Source organism: Bombina bombina, chromosome 1 (assembly GCF_027579735.1).
Source record: "Bombina bombina isolate aBomBom1 chromosome 1, aBomBom1.pri, whole genome shotgun sequence".
In the NCBI taxonomy this organism is placed as follows: Eukaryota; Metazoa; Chordata; class Amphibia; order Anura; family Bombinatoridae; genus Bombina; species Bombina bombina.
Window position 1 is genome coordinate 103,003,582 of NC_069499.1, and position 19,992 is coordinate 103,023,573.

The window sequence follows — 19,992 nt, forward strand, 5'->3', positions numbered from 1 at the left end:
TTTGTTGTATTTGCTTCTTCTGAAGCAGTCTTTGGTAGAAAAGTTCTTCAGGTAGCTGTTTCAGTTTGATTCTTTTGCTAATGTTTTAAGTTTTCTTCTTTCAATTTATGAGAAACTTTTTTGTGGATTTCATTTTTTCAGCGGAAAATGTCTGTTTTTATTTTATCCCTCCCTTTCTAGTGACTCTTCTGTGGAGTTCCACATCTTGGGTATTTCTATCCCATACGTCACTAGCTCATGGACTCTTGCCAATTACATGAAAGAAAACATAATTTATGTAAGAACTTACTTGATAAATTAAATTCTTTCATATTGGCAATAGTCCATGAGACCCACCCTTTTTCTGGTGGTTATGATTTTTTGTATAAAAGCACAATTATATTTCCAGTTCCTCTCTCTTTGTATGCTTTTTTTACTCCTTTTTATATCACCCCACTACTTGGCTATTCATTAAACTGAATTGTGGGTGTGGTGAGGGGTGTATTTCTAGGCATTTTGAGGTTTGGGAAACTTTGCCCCTCCTGGTAGGATTGTATATCCCATACGTCACTAGTTCATGGACTCCTTCCAATATGAAAGAAATGAATTTATCAGGTAAGTTCTTACATAAATTATGTTTTAGTTAATGCATTTTAAAATATTTTTTGAAAATATTTTTTAATAGTACAAATCAAAAAATTAATTATTTTAATTGTGTTTCTATTATCTTTTTATTTAAAGTCAAACAAGAAGAGCGCCCAGGTACCTTTGCCCCATTGAGATGACTTCTTCCTGTTCTGGGGGGTATCAGACCCACTGCCCACAGTATTCATGGACAATGATGGGACTGATAGAACAGGTATAAAATAAATCAAAATAGCATTCCTAAATAAAATAGAATACATTTATTATTTTTTTTATTATTTTTATTAAAGGAAGACATAGTAGGCCAAATCGTTGGGCCAGGCCATTAAATAATGATGGTGAAGAAGTTGAAATTCTAAACATTCAAGGTATTTTTTAATATTTTGTATAATTTTAATTTGTTTTAAATATAGATTATATTTAAAATTAATTGAAAATTATATCACTATTGATGTAAGTAGATGAATATAAACAATCAAGAAATTTTGTGTGATGAGTCCGATGAGGCGGAAGTGCAGAATATTAATATTATGGAACAAGAGGTTGAAGAGGATGAAGATTTGGAGCAAAAAGGAAGAGGTGAGCACGATGAAGAGGGAGGGGCAAGAGTAAGAGCAGGTGCATTCAGGAACTTCAGCTGAAACAGTTAAAAATACTACCTATTATCATTCTAAACAAAAATCAAACACAAAATTCATGTTTTTATTAGTGTGTTAAACTTAAGTAAAGTAATTAACAGGTATTAGAAGATTACCTAAATAATAATTTATTATTTTAACATTTTCTATATCATTCCATATTTAACTCTCTCTTTCTCTATATCTTTTAAAATTATATATATATGTGTGTTAATTAAATGTTATCTATATATATATATATATATATATATATATATATATTATTTTAAATTAAACTATATATATATATACTATGTGTATATGTGTATATATATATGTATATATATATATATATATATATATGATTTCAATTATATATATATATATATATATAGAAAGAGAAATTCAAGAGTTACAAAATCAATATAGGTTCTAAAATTATGTTTTCACTTACAGCTATACAAGAAAAGAGAAGCACAGAAGAGGTGCAAGATGAGGACTCTGCTTCCCCACAATATTATGACTGGAGTAAGTGATCACAACTGGAATAATTTGAATCAATGTATATTTTGCCGAATTTTGGAAACTTTTTTAATGCTGTTGCTGAATGTGTGTTTCCTTATAGAAATGCAATAAAAAACATATACATGTATCATTTCAATAATTTTTTTTTTTTCTTTGTTATAGTTCCAGAGGATGATAAGATTTGGTTCAGCAAAAGAGAACTTTTAGAAGTCCTGCTTAAAGCAGAAACAGGACTCTTAAGTAATTACTCTGCAGTGAGGAAAATGAGAATGAGATACCAAAAACTGTAAAAAAAATGTTTGTATATTATTAAAACATTTATGAATGTGAGGATAACATATTTTTTATATTAATAAAAATGAATATATGATTTGAATAAAACCATTTGTTGTCCAATTCATTGCTATCTTTAATAAAGTTATACTATCTTATCATTCAAAAGCTAACAAGATTAGAGCTCGATCTAAGACATGCCAACAGTTCAAGTTTTTAGAATAGGAGACATATGGTCTGCAGGGGGGATGTAAAGGAGATAAACAAAAGTGGACTTTGTATTGTGTAGCATTGGTAAAATCATATTTTAATTTCTTTAACTTGAAATATAAAAATGTTTTTGGAGATTTCATTACCATGTATTACATAACATGGTTTATAATAATGGTAAATAAAAAGAAATTACATTGTATTACATTAATATAATAAAAAAATATAATTAAATATGCTAAAACCCGTTCATCTATAATTTAAAACTTAATTTCAATAAAAAAAAGCAAAAATAGGCGTATTTTAGCGAAGATGTAATGATAAATTAGGCGCATATATAATAACGGAGAGATTTATCATTAATCCGCGGCATCTCAACTTTGGAAATGAGCATGATAATACGACCGATTTTATGATAAATATTGGCGCACAGGTGCGCCTCGCCGAGGGCAAGCTGCGGAGAACTTATAGGAGAACTGAAAGTCGGATTTCACAAAACAATGATAAATGGAGCCCTATATATAATCTCTCTCTCTCTTATATATATATATATACATATATATATATATATATATATATATATATATATTTATCTCTGTGTCCGGGTTGCTTGTTTTTACACCTACTTTGAGTATAGAAAGACACTGTTAGAGCATTAACAAGTTATTTTATTAACAAGTAATTTCTTTTTATAGTTATGTAAGACAGTTTACTACATGTGTTTAGTCATTATGTCTTGGAAAGATGCTTTTATGCTGATTTACCACAAATCCAAAGTCCTCTATTAAATGGGCTGAGAAATTAATATTTCATATTAACCAAGAAGGGAGAGATGCTTAGCTTGTTGTAAAAATTGCTATAGTAACATGTATGTGATTCTGCACACCCTTTTATCCTACTTGCATTTCACAGTAGATTTTTCTGGTCCCATCTACACAGACTGTCTTTAAAGGGACAGTCAACACCGCAATTTTTGTTGTTTAAAAAGATAGATAACAGGGGCGTGTCCGGGTAGCGCCATGAGTGGATGCATTATTTGGAGCTGCTGAAAAAATATCGATAATCCGCCGATTATCAAGAGCCTAAAGAATAATCTGCAAATTCTACAGTTATATACAGCATCCTGAAGAATACCTAAATCTAACGATACCACTTATTACGATAGTGCTGAAGTTAGCAACAGAACCCGGACTACGGAGGCCCTGTGCGGCGGCCTATACAGAAGCCTCGGCTCCCCCCCCCTTTACCTGAGTAGCTTGATCAGGTAAAAGTACCAAGAGGACATTCTCTTTCAATTGGACAGTTATACTCTATCCACCATCGACTATGGAACTACTAGATAGTGGCATATTGGAAGCTATTTCTACTCTCTTAACGGATCACTTTACTAGGTTGGAGCAGCACCTCACAGCGGCTATGTCTCAACCTGCCAATCATTACAAGGAAGCTGATACCGAAGATGAAACTGCTCTCCCGCAGTTAAATCAAGCTACCCTTTGTTCACCTGCCCTAAATATGGGGATCGAGGATGAGACAGGAGGAGGATTAGAACTTCAGCCATGTGAGACAATTTACGGTGGTCCGGACAGATCTGCTGATAACTTGGCAAATATCAGCGTGCAAAGCAAAAAAGCAGCGAATGCGATCACACAGGGCACACTGAAATCCTCAAAAGGTTTGCAGCGTGACAATGTGGAATCTAACCTGGCTCAATTGAGATGGAAACTGGGCAATCGGCCCTATAGGCAGCCTTGTTTTTTCGCCACTCAGTTTCCTGTCTTATCAACCCAATATGGATTCACATCACAAGTAGACGATGTACCTCAGGAGAACATTTGACTAACTTCAAGGTTTGGGGTGGGCTTAGACTGTACTCTTCATTCCGGTTCAGAGTTTGTGGTTTGCGGTCTTTTAACGCATAAAGGCTTACTCTTTTTACTTCAGCCAGGATGAATGCTTAGCATGTTGACTACTGCCACAAAATATAAAATTCTTTTCGGGGACATTTACATTACAAAACTTGAGGTTAAAGTTGTATGTGGAAACCTTTTTCTTTTACAGACTCTGAGTTCAATCGATCTTATGTGATATATTGGCAACAGGTAGTAGTGCTTTATGTTTCTGCAACGTTTAATTTCTTTTAGTATTCTTTAGAGTAGTACAGATGTATATTTGGAGTGGATCTCTTATCTACCCCTGATCTTCTACAAGTTAAATGGTATTATGTTGGGGAACTTTTCTGTGGATTACAAATTAATAGGATTACATGTTATTTGGCTATAGCAATTCCTAGAAGCTTATATAAGTAGACGCAAAGACTATTTTTTATTTTTATGGTTTAAAGTTATATTTGTGATTAACCTTTCATTGCTCTCCAGACAGGCTTCCAAACAAATTAAAACTCTATTGGGAGACATTTTAATTAAAACTCTATCCTGAACCCAAGTCAAGTCAACCTGATTGGGACGTCCCCTGTAGCTATGTCTTTATATGCAAAAATATGTCTGATTTACTGTGTCTTTATATCTCCCTGATTGACATAGGAGGTTGCCCCTTAGTCTGCGGCCGAGGCTGGGGACACACACTAGTTCACTGAGAAGGGATTATTAGAATTGCACTCCGTATAATAATTTGTAATAGCAGATTAAAAATTAGAACTTTTGACACAGCATACTAACTATATATTGCACTTATATCTAATTAACCACTAGGGGATTGTCTTGGAATTTTAGGTTAACTTACTAGCATAGTAACCGAATTAATGCTCTGAATCCTATAGGCTCCCAATAAGGGTTTAGGTGTACACTTATTGTCCTTACTATCCTGTTTAGAGAATGTTATATAGAGAATGTTTTATAGTCTGTATTACAGTTTACACTTTTCTTTTATCCTCATGGAACTTCCTGACCCAGATTGGGTCTTATTCCTGATCACCATATTTATAAAACTGAGGTTTTCAATTTGGGACCCAAGAGTGGTCTCCTGTTTGGTTATAGTACTTTCTATTACTATTATACCCTTATATGATGTGGAGGCCCAAGAGTCGCCCCTAGCATTACTTAGAAAGTCTTATATTAATAGCATACTTATACTACACATTTTATTTTTCTGACTAGATATGAGCAAGCATTTATTCTTATTGATTTAGCACTTTGTTAACCCTCCCTTCTCTTATATGTGTAGATCTTATGAAGCTATGTATGTACCATTGATGGTCCTACTGTATATACTTTGTCATTAATTAATTTGTATGCTTTATTACAAAACCTCAATAAAAAAGTAAAAAATAAATAAAATTAAGATAGATAACCCCTTATTTACCAATTCCCCAGTTTTACATAACCAAAACGGTTATAATAATACAGTACACATTTTACCTCTGTAATTACCTTGTATCTAAGCCTCAGCAGACTGCCCCCTTATTTCAGTTCTTTTGACAGACTTGCAGTTTAGCCAATCAGAGCTGTCTTCATGGTAAATTCACATGCATGAGCTCAATTTTATCTATATGAAACACATGAGCTAATGCCCTCTAGTGGTGAAAAACTATCAAAATGCATTTAGATTAGAGGTGGCCTTCAAGGTCTAAGAAATTAGCATATGAACCTCCTAGGTTTAGCTTTCAACTAAGAATACCAAGAGAAGAAAGAAAAATTGGTGATAAAGTAAATTGGAAAGTTGTTTAAAATTACATGCCCTAGGGGCGGAGCCTGGAGGGAGAGAGGAATGGCCGCATAAGTGAGGAGCTCCAGGCAGCCAAATAAGTGTAAAGGCGTTTTAAAGCAGCTAAAGCCCAGCAGTCTTATTATGAGGTGAGGGGAGGTGAGACTGGACTGAGAGAGTTGTTTTATGGGAATAGTGGAGCCCAGCAACATCCGACACGCAGACAATTCAAGAAGCGGCAAGCAGTGCACAGAGACCGCGGCCATGTCGGGAGCCCACGTGGCGTAGCTGCAAACTCCGCTCTCTGCAAAACTTGGAGAACAAGCGTGGAGAGGCGCAGACAAGGATTAAGTGAGTAGCGGTGAATACCGCAAAGCAGTTGTGAAAACCGGCTGGGTGGCTGAGGAATGGATGGAAGCCATAACATGCTGAAATAGGGTAACTCAGAGGACACTATAATGCCGCTTAAAAACGGAGCACACTATCAGTAAAACTTATTTTTAAATGTGGGAGAAAATACAAGTTCTTAAGCCCGCAAAAGTAATCCCTAATGGAACCTTTACAATCCACAGTATTTTGGGTGTGACACAGTGAGACACATAGATCGCCACAGCTGCGCTACTTCCTCATTTGTGAGATATATATGACAAGTGCCAGAAATATGGTTGATGTACATGGCGGACAACAATAAAACCAAGGGGTAGCCGACATATATAATTGCAGATCCCCCAGCTGCAAAGAGACTTTTAATAATAATAACAGAAGACACCTTGCAAGAGAGATCTAAAGGATCTGTTAAAAGTGCAGAGTGTCACAAGAAGCACCTTTCGTATTGCTGGGGGTAAGCTGCAATAATGGCCTCCAAAAGAAACATAAAGGCTACACCCCTAAATAAGCAATCTACAGCACCCATTTTTTTCAAAACTACAAGAGGAGAGAAATCCCCAGAACAACAATCACCTCAGTCAGATAGAGACAGCGACCCAAGCTCACAAATAGGGGCGGGAAGTCAGGAACCATTAACTAAAGCTGATATTGAACAGTTGGTGTCGAAACAAGACATATCTACAAACTTTGGGATTCTCCTAGAGAAAATTGAGGCCCTGCAGAATACGGTCACTAGCAGTTTGACGGAGCTTAGGCAGGAAGTGGGGGAACTAGGCTCTACAGTTGATTCTCTTGAAGAAAGCGGGGACACCTTGGCAGAAGGGCTGAACGACATCACGACACAGGTGTCAGCACAGCAGCAAGAATTAGAAGATATTCATGACAAGCTTGAAGATCTCGAGAACCGCAGTCGTCGCAACATACGCTTGAAAGGTGTTCCTGAGTCAGTGACCCCGAAAGACCTGAATATGTATGTATTAAATCTATTCCAAGGCATTACAGGGGCTGGAGGCGACGAGAAATTCCAGATAGAGAGGGCCCATAGGGCACTTAGGCCGAAACCCAAAGGAGATGATCCGCCACGAGACATCATAATTCAGATGCTCAGATTCCAAGAAAAAGAAGAAATAATGGCAGCGGCACGGAGAAATTGACATTCAAATACCAAGGCAATGTCATTTTTTCAAGATTTATGCTTGAGGACCTTGCAGAGAAGAGGTGCGCTCCGTCCACTCACAGCCCAACTGAGGAAAAACCAGATCCCCTATAGATGGGGATTTCCATTCGCTCTACACATCTCATGGGAGAATAGGATCCTCTCCATTAAGGATCCAGAAGAGATTCAAGAAACCTGTAGGAAATTGAAGCTGGAACCCCCAGCTCTTCAACAACAAAGATCAATTACAGGAGGAGAAGAGGGAAGCAGGAAACCTCTCCAGAAGAAATGGTCCTGTGTACCTGAAAAGAAGAGGAAGACTTGATGCAGCAGAAACTGTTTTTTAGGATCGGATTTATTTGGATCTTTTTGGAGCTCTGGTTCAGGTTTGAATCTGATGGACGGTTTCGTTTAAGAAGAAAGGATCTTGTTGAATCCAGATCGTCGGACAGATGAGTATATAATGCTGTTAACATCAAGTTGTTTTTTTTTACAGATTAAGACATATGCATGCAACGACCAGTGATCTGGGACATTAAATAAGAGTGATTTTTATAACTAAGCATAACTTAAGATCTGTTGGTGACAAGGGTTGGGACCCAATGATGGGTCTGATGGCTCACAATGTATGATGAATGAAGGACATTAATGTAACTCTCAAGTCCAACTACCAGGTTATCGTGGACATTGTTGTAATGTATTTACTTAACTACAAAAAAAAAAAGACTGCTGGAACATTGGCACTATAGACATTCACGCCACTGGTGTTAGTAGGAGGCAGATACGATTGGCTGCCCTTTTAGTTAAGTGTGATGCAATGTTTAGTTCAGAGTGATAACGTTATTGTTATTGTGAAATGTTTTTGTTTGTTATTGTTTATTTTCTTCCAGGTTGTGTCTCCTGAAGGTAAAAAACTAAGACGAATAGACTGGTTGGGGAAGTTGGAAATCAGGGATTTAGAACAAGGCTGGGTCCTAGCATTCTTTTATAATAAAGATAGAATCTGTAGCAACAAGGGGGAGGAAGGGAGATCGAGAAGGAGGAGATAGATAATGACGCCAAATAATTTAGTTTTACTCTCCCACAACGCAAGGGGGCTAAATACAGACACTAAAAGAAAGACCGCCATAACACAATACCTCAGAGCAAAGGCTAAAATAATCTTTTTGCAAGAGACGCACTTCGTAAAATCATCTATCCCTAAGTTTTGGTCACATCACTTCCCCCAACATTTTCACTCAACATCAGACGCTAAAAAAAGAGGGGTAACAATTTTGGTACATAGATCGCTTGACTTGGTGACGGAGAAGGTACTTACAGATACGGAAGGACGTTATGTGATAGTACAGGGAACAATTCAAGGATCAAATGTAGTACTCTGCAATGTTTATGCCCCTAATGAAACTCAAAATGCCTTCTTTACTAAAATATCCACCTTACTTACGCAATGGTCACAGACTAGAGTGATTCTTGCAGGGGACTTTAATGTCAATATGTCTTCCGTTGGGGGCTCGGCAAACACCAAACAAACTAATAAACAACATAGGCACAATAGTATCATAAAATCCATTAGAAATTCTTTGGCAGAACACAATCTTGTAGATGCATGGGAGGCAGTGGGTAGAGGACCTCATGACTATACTTATTATTCCCCTCCCCACAAAATATACACCACACTGGACTACATTTTTGTTAGCCAAATTCTGACAACTAACCTAGTAAAAGTGGATACACAGGCCTGTGTTTGGTCAGACCATTCCCTGGTATACATGGAGTTAACGGGCCTTATAAACTTTTCTAGACAAAGGTCATGGACATATAATCCGACATTGTTGAGGGACCCTGAGATTCATGGGAAGATACAGAGGGCACTAGGGGAGTTTTGGGATATCAACATGGGATCAGTCGAAAATCCATTAATGACATTGGCGGCCCACAAGCCTTTTGTTCTGGGACTCCTCATGAAGGAAAAGTTGATAAAAAATAAACTAGCAGTCAAATTAGTTAAAACACTGCAGAAAGAGGTTGAACAGTTAGAGAAGGAACATCAACGCACCATTTCTAACAACACTTACTCAACTACTGGTGAGTAAGAGAAGGGAGTTAGCGACAATCTTAAATGAAGCCTCTGTTAGAGCAGCCTTGAGGTTGAGAGCTCACTATTTTTTGTATGCGAACAAGCCAGACAAATACTTAGCATACAAGCTGAGAGAAAGGAACAAGTTTTTTTCTATACCTATGATTTATACAGAGAAGGGGGTCCTCACCTCACACCCGCAGGAAATAGCGGATAGTTACGCCCACTATTATGAAACCCTATACAATGGGAAAAAAGGGTTGGGAGACATTCTCACCAAGACAAGCCAATTTCTAGAAAGAGCGAGATTAAATTCAATTACGGTTAGCGACTTAGAAAGTCTGAACAGGAAAATAACCAGCTCGGAAGTTCTAGGGGTAATTAAAGACTTAAAAGTAGGGAAAGCAGCGGGTCCAGACGGGCTGACGGGGGAATATTATAAACTCTTTAGGAAAGAATTATTGCCTCACCTGGTCAACTTTTGTAACGGTATCATGGAGGGTCGGGAGATACCTAGGGAGTCGTTACAGGCTAAGATAATAGTGATACCAAAGGGCGGGAAAAACACTAAATGCTTTCAAAACTACAGGCCGATCTCCCTAATAAATCATGATATCAAAATCTTTGCTAAAATCATGGCAAACAGATTAAAACAGATACTCCCCAAACTGGTCCATCAAGACCAGGTGGGATTTGTACAGGATAGGGAGGCCCCGGATAATGTTAGGAGAGCGCTTGCTTTATTAGACTATTTGAAGGCGACTGGGACTCCAGCTCTATTCCTGTCATTAGACGCAGAGAAAGCGTTTGACAGGGTAGACTGGAGTTTCATGTTTAGAGTACTTTTGGACATGGGCTTTAAAGGGGCCTTTATACAAGCGCTTAAGAGTATTTATTCAGGGCCGACGGCAGTGGTGGGGGCGGCGGGCTATATATCGAGGCAAATCTCAATCTTAAATGGTACCCGACAGGGATGTCCGTTGTCGCCGCTGTTGTTCGCCATATGTATAGAACCACTAGCTTCGTATATTAGGCATTCGAGAGACATTTCGGAGGTCCAGCTGGCAACCTCGGAGTATAAATTAATGTTATTTGCAGACGACGTGTTATTAACGCTAACCAAGCCCTTGCATTCATTAACATACTTATATAAAATATTGGAAGATTTCTCAGAGATTTCAGGCTACAAGATTAATTCTGCTAAGTGTGAGGCATTGCCGTTATGTCTCCCTCCACATACGAAAAAAGCGATGGAGATAAATTTTGAATTAGTGTGTGTCAAAAGCCACATTACATATTTAGGGGTTAAAATAAGTGACAATCTGTCAGATTTATATAAACTGAATTATCTACCTATCTACAGAACTATCAGAAGCGATTTAGGAAGGTGGAAAAAGGGCAACTTTTCATGGTATGGGAGGTTAATGGCGATTAAAATGAATCTCCTTCCGAGATTAATGTATATTTTTAGAGCTATACCTATAGGTGTCCCCACCTCGGAACTTGAAGCTTTGCAAGGTGAGCTATTGAAATTTTTAAGAGGCGATGGAAAGACAAGGATAACAGCACAGGTGTTGAAACAACATAGACAAGTGGGGGGAGTAGGAGTTCCTAATCTCATTGAATACTATAGGGCAGCTAGATTAGATCAGACGGTGGTGATGGGGAAGAGCGACAGTGAATTAATATGGCCCAGGATTGAGGCGGAAATTGCGGGTTATGATAGGGCGGCAGACATTATATGGGACATGGGGCCCCTTTTGAAAACGAGCGAATACAAATCGTCAATAACGGCGGAGGCAATACGGCTATGGTCAAAACTCACAAAAGAGCTACAACTATGTAAAACGAAATCCTTACTAAAGCCTATTAAACTATTGGTGCCTGTAGACTCCAGACGGCTAGTGGGGAAGTGGGAAAACAAAGGGTTATATAGGGTAGCAGACTTCTTACAGAACGCAAAATTGCTTACATTTAATCAGATCAGAGAGATAATAGACCCAGAACATCTACATTGGTTTTTATATTTACAAATTAGTTCAGCCATTCATGCATATCAGTCACCAAAACAGTCCACACCACTTACGGAATTGGAAAGAATGATTAGTGCTCCATTCAGGGGAAAGGGATTGATCTCCAAAATTTACTTGATGATGCAAAAAGCGAAATGTCAATCTAAGTCGCCCATGGTAGAGAGATGGGAAAGGGATATCATGGAGGTAAGAGAGAAAAGTGAATGGGAGGAGTTGCTGAGGGAAGCAGGTAGAGGAATGGTTAGTGCAGACATGAGAGAGAACTCTATTAAGGTGTCGTTTAGATGGTACCTAACCCCAATCAGAACAATGCATTCTGCAGCCACACATAATGGCAACTGCTACAGAGGGTGTCAAGAAAGGGGGACATATAGACACATGTGGTGGAACTGCCCAAAAGTCCAAACACTCTGGGGGAAACTTTCATCCACGATAGGAACCCTTCTGAACGAGAGAATAACCCTCACAATATCACAGGCACTACTACATGATAGGGTAAGACCATTCAATAAGACAATAAATAGCTTTATTAGAATATTATGCACGTGCATGAGAATATGTATCGTCAGACATTGGAAAGCGGGGACGCCTGCTTGGCAAGAAGTGGTTGATAAGATTGTAGACACATTTAACTTATCTGAAATGGTGGCCTGGTCACAGGGCCAACAAGAACAGTTTCAGAAGATATGGTTTTATTGGATACTAAGGAAGGGGGAGCTATAGAATGAATTAGAGTATGGTTGACTGATCAGGTAGAGGTGGTGGTGGGCGACATCATCAAGTAGGACGGAGAACACAGGATAAAGTGATATTTCCCAGATAATAAAGCAATATTTGTGAAAGACAGACAATTAAACTATAATATTTCCAAAAGAGATGGAGACCAACCGACACATCCTGGAAGTGGGGGGATTTATGAGTTGATGTTTTAGTTAAATTTTGTTACCATTCTGTCGTAAGTTGCCAGGGATATGGAGTAAAGATGGCTTGTGATAGGCTGTCAAGGCATACTTCTTGCAATAATATGTGGTCATGATATACTATGTTTGCTTTGGGGGAGAAAACAAGCACATGTACATGTAATTTTTTACGAAGCTCTGTATTGCTGTTTAAATTCAATAAAAATCATTTCAATTAAAATTAAATGCCCTATCTTTATCATGAAAGTTTTTTTTGGACTTGACTGTCTCTTTAAATAAAAGGCAATACTCCTGTAAACAAAGGATTTGTATGGTTACTAGATACATTGGTCCCATTTTGCCCTTATGGGAGGAAACCTTTCTTTTGAGTAAATTAGTTTCCTTTGCTCTTGGATGTATTAATAAAGTTGCATTGCTTACAAGAACATCTTACATTTAGGTGTCACAGCTTTACAGACCGGTAAAGGATAGGCTGCAGGGTTGAAAAAAATCCTTAGAGACCGTCTTCACTTAGACCGCTTCTTCTTTGCAGTGCTAATTTGTATTTGACTCTTCAAATAGGGTTTCACTTAAGGCTGCACTTTGTTAAGGAAAACTTATGCAGTGCAGTTGAAGTACAGCACTGTTTCAAGAATACAGTCTGATATGGAGCAGCACTGCAAAGCGAAAGCGCTAACAGTTCCTACACTTTTCCCAATCTTTCTGCAGGCATGCAGCATTTTCTGCAATGACATCTTAGATCACAGCATTTTCTACATTGGAATAAACTAAACATAAAAAATAATTGATTCAATTTGATTGACATTTTCTGGGATAGTAAGTAGCAGTTGCCAAGCAATTAACTGTAAACAAAAATAATTGAAGAATTATGCATAGACTGCCTAGGTTATGTATATTTTAAACACACACACACATATATATTGTGTGTGTGTGTATATCTTTATCTGTATATATATATATATATATATATATATATATATATATATATATATAGATATATAGAGATATAGATATATATATATATAGATATATAGATATATAGCTATAGATATATATAGAGATACATACAGTGTATATATATATATATATATATATATATATATATATATATATAGAGAGAGAGAGAGAGAGAGAGAGAGAGAGAGAGAGAGAGAGTATAGAGAGAGAGAGAGAGAGATAGATATAGATGGCGATATAGAGATATATATATATATATATATATATGTGTGTATATATATATATATATATATATAGATATATATTAGGGATGCACATTCGGATCTTTCGTTCACTTTTCGGAACCAGATTAATTCTTATAAAAGACCCTACTCTAAGATCTGGAGATCTTTTACAGGAATCAATCTGGCTACGAAAATATCCGAAGGGCACGAGCTGCTGTTTACTTCTGCATTTGGATCCTCACGAAGATCTTAATTTGCACCCCTAATAAATATAAATAAATGTATATTTCTTTCATGTAATTAGCAAGAGTCCATGAGCTAGTGACGTATGGGATATACATTCCTACCAGGAGGGGCAAAGTTTCCCAAACCTCAAAATGCCTATAAATACACCCCTCACCACACCCACAATTCAGTTTTACAAACTTTGTTCTATTTCCGTTTCCGGCGTCATACGTGTCGCCGGAAGTTGCGTCATTTTTTTGACGTTATTTTGCGCCAAAAATGTCGGCGTTCCGGATGTGGCGTCATTTTTGGCGCCAGAAAGCATTTAGGCGCCAAATAATGTGGGCGTCTTATTTGGCGCGAAAAAATATGGGCGTCGCTTTTGTCTCCACATTATTTAAGTCTCATTTTTTATTGCTTCTGGTTGCTAGAAGCTTGTTCTTTGGCATTTTTTCCCATTCCTGAAACTGTCATTTAAGGAATTTTGATCAATTTTGCTTTATATATATGTTGTTTTTTCTCTTACATATTGCAAGATGTCTCACGTTGCATCTGAGTCAGAAGATACTACAGGAAAATCGCTGTCAAGTGCTGAATCTACCAAAGCTAAGTGTATCTGCTGTAAACTTTTGGTAGCTATTCCTCCAGCTGTTGTTTGTATTGATTGTCATGACAAACTTGTTAAAGCAGATAATATTTCCTTTAGTAAAGTACCTTTGCCTGTTGCAGTTCCTTCAACATCTAAGGTGCAGAATGTTCCTGATAATATAAGAGATTTTGTTTCTGAATCCATAAAGAAGGCTATGTCTGTTATTTCTCCTTCTAGTAAACGTAAAAAATCTTTTAAAACTTCTCTCCCTACAGATGAATTTTTAAATGAACATCATCATTCTGATTCTGATGATTCCTCTGGTTCAGAGGATTCTGTCTCAGAGGTTGATGCTGATAAATCTTCATATTTATTTAAAATGGAATTTATTCGTTCTTTACTTAAAGAAGTACTAATTGCTTTAGAAATAGAGGATTCTGGTCCTCTTGATACTAATTCTAAACGTTTAGATAAGGTATTTAAAGCTCCTGTGGTTATTCCAGAAGTTTTTCCTGTTCCTAATGCTATTTCTGCAGTAATTTCCAAAGAATGGGATAATTTGGGTAATTAATTTACTCCTTCTAAACGTTTTAAGCAATTATATCCTGTGCCGTCTGACAGATTAGAATTTTGGGACAAGATCCCTAAAGTTGATGGGGCTATTTCTACCCTTGCTAAACGTACTACTATTCCTACGTCAGATGGTACTTCGTTTAAGGATCCTCTAGATAGGAAAATTGAATCCTTTCTAAGAAAAGCTTATCTGTGTTCAGGTAATCTTCTTAGACCTGCTATATCTTTGGCTGATGTTGCTGCAGCTTCAACTTTTTGGTTGGAAACTTTAGCGCAACAAGTAACACATCGTGATTCTCATGATATTATTATTCTTCTTCAGCATGCTAATAATTTTATCTGTGATGCCATTTTTGATATTATCAGAGTTGATGTCAGGTTTATGTCTCTAGCTATTTTAGCTAGAAGAGCTTTATGGCTTAAAACTTGGAATGCTGATATGGCTTCTAAATCAACTTTACTTTCCATTTCTTTCCAGGGTAACAAATTATTTGGTTCTCAGTTGGATTCCATTATTTCAACTGTTACTGGTGGGAAAGGAACTTTTTTACCACAGGATAAAAAATCTAAAGGTAAAAACAGGGCTAATAATCGTTTTCGTTCCTTTCGTTTCAACAAAGAACAAAAGCCTGATCCTTCATCCTCAGGAGCAGTTTCAGTTTGGAGACCATCTCCAGTCTGGAATAAATCCAAGCCAGCTAGAAAGGCAAAGCCTGCTTCTAAGTCCACATGAAGGTGCGGCCCTCATTCCAGCTCAGCTGGTAGGGGGCAGGTTACGTTTTTTCAAGGAAATTTGGATCAATTCTGTTCACAATCTTTGGATTCAGAGCATTGTTTCAGAAGGGTACAGAATTGGTTTCAAGTTGAGACCTCCTGCAAAGAGATTTTTTCTTTCCCGTGTCCCAGTAAATCCAGTAAAAGCTCAAGCATTTCTGAAATGTGTTTCAGATCTAGAGTTGACTGGAGTAATTATGCCAGTTCCAGTTCCGGAACAGGGGATGGGGTTTTATTCAAATCTCTTCATTGTACCAAAGAAGGAGAATTCTTTCAGACCAGTTCTGGATCTAAAAATATTGAATCGTTATGTAAGGATACCAACGTTCAAGATGGTAACTGTAAGGACTATCTTACCTTTTGTTCAGCAAGGGAATTATATGTCCACAATAGATTTACAGGATGCATATCTGCATATTCCGATTCATCCAGATCATTATCAGTTCCTGAGATTCTCGTTTCTGGACAAGCATTACCAGTTTGTGGCTCTGCCGTTTGGCCTAGCTACAGCTCCAAGAATTTTTACAAAGGTTCTCGGTGCCCTGCTGTCTGTAATCAGAGAACAGGGTATTGTGGTATTTCCTTATTTGGACGATATCTTGGTACTTGCTCAGTCTTTACATTTAGCAGAATCTCATACGAATCAACTTGTGTTGTTTCTTCAAGATCATGGTTGGAGGATCAATTTACCAAAAAGTTCTTTGATTCCTCAGACAAGGGTAACCTTTCTGGGTTTCCAGATGGATTCAGTGTCCATGACTCTGTCTTTAACAGACAAGAGACGTCTAAAGTTGATTGCAGCTTGTCGAAACCTTCAGTCACAATCATTCCCTTCGGTAGCCTTATGCATGGAAATTCTAGGTCTTATGACTGCTGCATCGGACGCGATCCCCTTTGCTCGTTTTCACATGCGACCTCTTCAGCTCTGTATGCTGAAGCAATGGTGCAAGGATTACACGAAGATATCTCAATTAATATCTTTAAAACCGATTGTTCGACACTCTCTAACATGGTGGACAGATCACCATCGTTTAATTCAGGGGGCTTCTTTTGTGCTTCCGACCTGGACTGTAATTTCAACAGATGCAAATCTCACAGGTTGGGGAGCTGTGTGGGGATCTCTGACGGCACAAGGAGTTTGGGAATCTCAGGAGGTGAGATTACCGATCAATATTTTGGAACTCCGTGCAATTTTCAGAGCTCTTCAGTTTTGGCCTCTTCTGAAGAGGGAATCGTTCATTTGTTTTCAGACAGACAATGTCACAACTGTGGCATACATCAATCATCAAGGAGGGACTCACAGTCCTCTGGCTATGAAAGAAGTATCTCGAATTTTGGTTTGGGTGGAATCCAGCTCCTGTCTAATCTCTGCGGTTCATATCCCAGGTGTAGACAATTGGGAAGCGGATTATCTCAGTCGCCAAACGTTGCATCCGGGCGAATGGTCTCTTCACTCAGAGGTATTTCTTCAGATTGTTCAAATGTGGGAACTTCCAGAAATAGATCTGATGGCGTCCCATCTAAACAAGAAACTTCCCAGGTATCTGTCCAGATCCCGGGATCCTCAGGCGGAGGCAGTGGATGCATTATCACTTCCTTGGAAGTATCATCCTGCCTATATCTTTCCGCCTCTAGTTCTTCTTCCAAGAGTAATCTCCAAGATTCTGAAGGAATGCTCGTTTGTTCTGCTGGTAGCTCCGGCATGGCCTCACAGGTTTTGGTATGCGGATCTTGTCCGGATGGCCTCTTGCCAACCGTGGACTCTTCCGTTAAGACCAGACCTTCTGTCACAAGGTCCTTTTTTCCATCAGGATCTGAAATCCTTAAATTTAAAGGTATGGAGATTGAACGCTTGATTCTTGGTCAAAGAGGTTTCTCTGACTCTGTGATTAATACTATGTTACAGGCTCGTAAATCTGTATCTCGAGAGATATATTATAGAGTCTGGAAGACTTATATTTCTTGGTGTCTTTCTCATCATTTTTCCTGGCATTCTTTTAGAATACCGAGAATTTTACAGTTTCTTCAGGATGGTTTAGATAAGGGTTTGTCCGCAAGTTCTTTGAAAGGACAAATCTCTGCTCTTTCTGTTCTTTTTCACAGAAAGATTGCTATTCTTCCTGATATTCATTGTTTTGTACAAGCTTTGGTTCGTATAAAACCTGTCATTAAGTCAATTTCTCCTCCTTGGAGTTTGAATTTGGTTCTGGGAGCTCTTCAAGCTCCTCCGTTTGAACCTATGCATTCATTGGACATTAAATTACTTTCTTGGAAAGTTTTGTTCCTTTTGGCCATCTCTTCTGCCAGAAGAGTTTCTGAATTATCTGCTCTTTCTTGTGAGTCTCCTTTTCTGATTTTTCTTCAGGATAAGGCGGTGTTGCGAACTTCTTTTGAATTTTTACCTAAAGTTGTGAATTCCAACAACATTAGTAGAGAAATTGTGGTTCCTTCATTATGTCCTAATCCTAAGAATTCTAAGGAGAAATTGTTGCATTCTTTGGATGTTGTTAGAGCTTTGAAATATTATGTTGAAGCTACGAAATCTTTTCGTAAGACTTCTAGTCTATTTGTTATCTTTTCCGGTTCTAGAAAAGGCCAGAAAGCTTCTGCCATTTCTTTGGCATCTTGGTTGAAATCTTTAATTCATCTTGCCTATGTTGAGTCGGGTAAAACTCCGCCTCAGAGAATTACAGCTCATTCTACTAGGTCAGTTTCTACTTCCTGGGCGTTTAGGAATGAAGCTTCGGTTGACCAGATCTGCAAAGCAGCAACTTGGTCCTCTTTGCATACTTTTACTAAATTCTACCATTTTGATGTATTTTCTTCTTCTGAAGCAGTTTTTGGTAGAAAAGTACTTCAGGCAGCGGTTTCAGTTTGAATCTTCTGCTTATGTTTTTCGTTAAACTTTATTTTGGGTGTGGATTATTTTCAGCAGGAATTGGCTGTCTTTATTTTATCCCTCCCTCTCTAGTGACTCTTGTGTGGAAAGATCCACATCTTGGGTAGTCATTATCCCATACGTCACTAGCTCATGGACTCTTGCTAATTACATGAAAGAAAACATAATTTATGTAAGAACTTACCTGATAAATTCATTTCTTTCATATTAGCAAGAGTCCATGAGGCCCGCCCTTTTTTTGTTTTGGTTATGATTTTGTATAAAGCACAATTATTCCAATTCCTTATTTTATATGCTTTCGCACTTTTTTATCACCCCACTTCTTGGCTATTCGTTAAACTGAATTGTGGGTGTGGTGAGGGGTGTATTTATAGGCATTTTGAGGTTTGGGAAACTTTGCCCTTCCTGGTAGGAATGTATATCCCATACGTCACTAGCTCATGGACTCTTGCTAATATGAAAGAAATGAATTTATCAGGTAAGTTCTTACATAAATTATGTTTTATATATATATATATATACTGGCCTTAAAAAGTGAAACTGCTAACCATTTTCCTTGTCTTTACAGAATTTTTTATTCACAGATGACAGCGACAATTCAGAAATAAAAATTATAGATTTTGGGTTTGCTCGATTAAAACCACCTGATAATCAGCCTCTTAAAACACCTTGTTTTACTTTGCATTATGCTGCTCCAGAACTGTTAAATGACGATGGCTATGATGAATCATGTGACTTGTGGAGCCTTGGGGTTGTTTTGGTGAGTTTACATCTCGCTACTTTTTTACCAATAATTAAAAAAAAAAAAAAAGAATTAAACAAAAAGTCATAGTAGTGATCATTGTATGTAAAAAAAAAATTAAAACATTTGATAATTAACTTTTACTCTCTTCCAGTATACTATGCTATCAGGACAAGTTCCTTTCCAATGCCATGGGAAGGCGTTGATGTGCATCAGTGCTGAAGATATAATGAAAAAAATCAAGCAAGGCGATTTCTCTTTTGAAGGTGAAGCTTGGAGGAATGTGTCTGAGGAAGCCAAAGATTTGATTCAAGGTATAACATTTTTAAATGAGGAAATAGTTAATTTTAATGTCTTTGTTTATTCATTTATCTTTACTGTGATATGAGAATTGAAATAGTAATTAAAATAAATGTGTTCTAAACAAAGATTAGGCCATGGATAAATCACCCAAACATTCTGAAAGTTCCTGCAAGTCATTTGTTTACGGAGTTCGAGAGTATTTATAGATTAATCTTGCTGTG

The 19,992-nt window shown here is 37.5% G+C and overlaps 1 protein-coding gene and 1 long non-coding RNA gene across 3 annotated transcripts in view; both read left to right on the forward strand.

The window, feature by feature from the left end:
• RPS6KA5 (ribosomal protein S6 kinase A5) overlaps window positions 1–19,992 on the forward strand; it is a 589,637-nt gene that overhangs the window by 492,870 nt on the left and 76,775 nt on the right. Inside the window, exons 14-15 of one of the 2 annotated variants that reach the window (XM_053697559.1) lie at window positions 19,295–19,486; window positions 19,623–19,782. In XM_053697559.1, coding sequence (XP_053553534.1) covers window positions 19,295–19,486; window positions 19,623–19,782 — 352 coding nt within the window. Of the gene's footprint in view, window positions 1–720; window positions 888–19,294; window positions 19,487–19,622; window positions 19,783–19,992 lie in introns of those variants that run through there. The other variant, XM_053697560.1, reaches the window with a different exon arrangement.
• Window positions 1,699–2,147, forward strand: LOC128644909 (uncharacterized). Its single transcript, XR_008400060.1, has 2 exons — window positions 1,699–1,769; window positions 1,929–2,147. It is a non-coding gene; the product is annotated as an uncharacterized LOC128644909 (long non-coding RNA).